Source organism: Penaeus monodon, chromosome 27 (assembly GCF_015228065.2).
Source record: "Penaeus monodon isolate SGIC_2016 chromosome 27, NSTDA_Pmon_1, whole genome shotgun sequence".
NCBI classification, from domain to species: domain Eukaryota; kingdom Metazoa; phylum Arthropoda; class Malacostraca; order Decapoda; family Penaeidae; genus Penaeus; species Penaeus monodon.
In genome coordinates, this window is record NC_051412.1 from 3,015,490 (window position 1) to 3,016,460 (window position 971).

Sequence of the window (971 nt, forward strand, 5' to 3'; positions counted from 1 at the left end):
CCACAGTAACCCTTTAAGTCCATCTGTGCTCTCGTCGACGCAGACAGCTGTTATTTTTTGTCTCCCTTGTCCAGGATCTCGTTCACACGGCTAACGTTATTTTTTCTGTTTTTATTTCCCAGGATCTTCGCACGTGTAATGGGACTGAGCGATTGGCGCCCTTTTGTATACGGGGGCGTGTCTGCCTGCATAGCAGAGTTTGGTGAGTTGACCTCAGTGTTCGAAGAGTGGAACGGAAGGAGTGAGAGAGAGAAGTTGGATTGTTTAAGGGGTGTAAGAAAGGAGAGGAGAGGAAAGAGAATACAAGAAATTGGACAGAGAGAAGTGGACACATGGCGTTCAAAGAGTGAATTTTTGAGTGAACGACTTGCGGGACTAAATGTTTTGTATAGACAGTAGGATAATGTAGAGGAAAGTAGGGAATGTTTATTAAAAACAAGAGTTTATTGATTTTTATATATATAAAACAAACGTAGATCATTTGCATGGAACGCAGTCAGTGAATCTGCCCGAATGTTTGTAAACATGGGTTCACGTTGCCAAGTGTTCAACATTCCCCTTATTCTGTCAGTCTTTCCCATTTTACTGATTTGCTGAATAAAAGCAGCTCCCCCTTGCATATATATCAGAGTATCTACAACAACATGACCTATTCGAAGAATTAAAATAATAAGGCTTGAGGGTCTCGTTTCTGAGGATGTGGCAAGGGTCGCCGCTGGCCAAGGTGGTCTGTGGCGGCAGGTTTCACGTGATGGCCGTGTGGGCAGCGACTGCTTGTTTGCTACTTAAAAATCGGGTTGCGTGAGAGTACGTAAGGGTAGGTTAGCAAGGACCGTCCGCCTAGGCTTGGTAGCAAGAGGTCCTCGCTATCGATCTACCCCCTTTTTTTTGTCCGTTGCACGAGTAGTTGCATGTGAAGGTGCATTGCAACGCATTATTCGCCGCTTCGGTTCAAGGTCAAGGTGGCAGTG

The 971-nt window shown here is 45.3% G+C and overlaps 1 protein-coding gene across 1 annotated transcript in view; it reads left to right on the forward strand.

Moving 5' to 3' along the window:
* LOC119590547 (mitochondrial uncoupling protein Bmcp-like) overlaps positions 1-971 on the forward strand; it is a 39,325-nt gene that overhangs the window by 3,456 nt on the left and 34,898 nt on the right. The window contains exon 2 of the mRNA XM_037939204.1: positions 123-202. Coding sequence (XP_037795132.1) covers positions 123-202 — 80 coding nt within the window. The remainder of the gene's footprint in view (positions 1-122; positions 203-971) is intronic.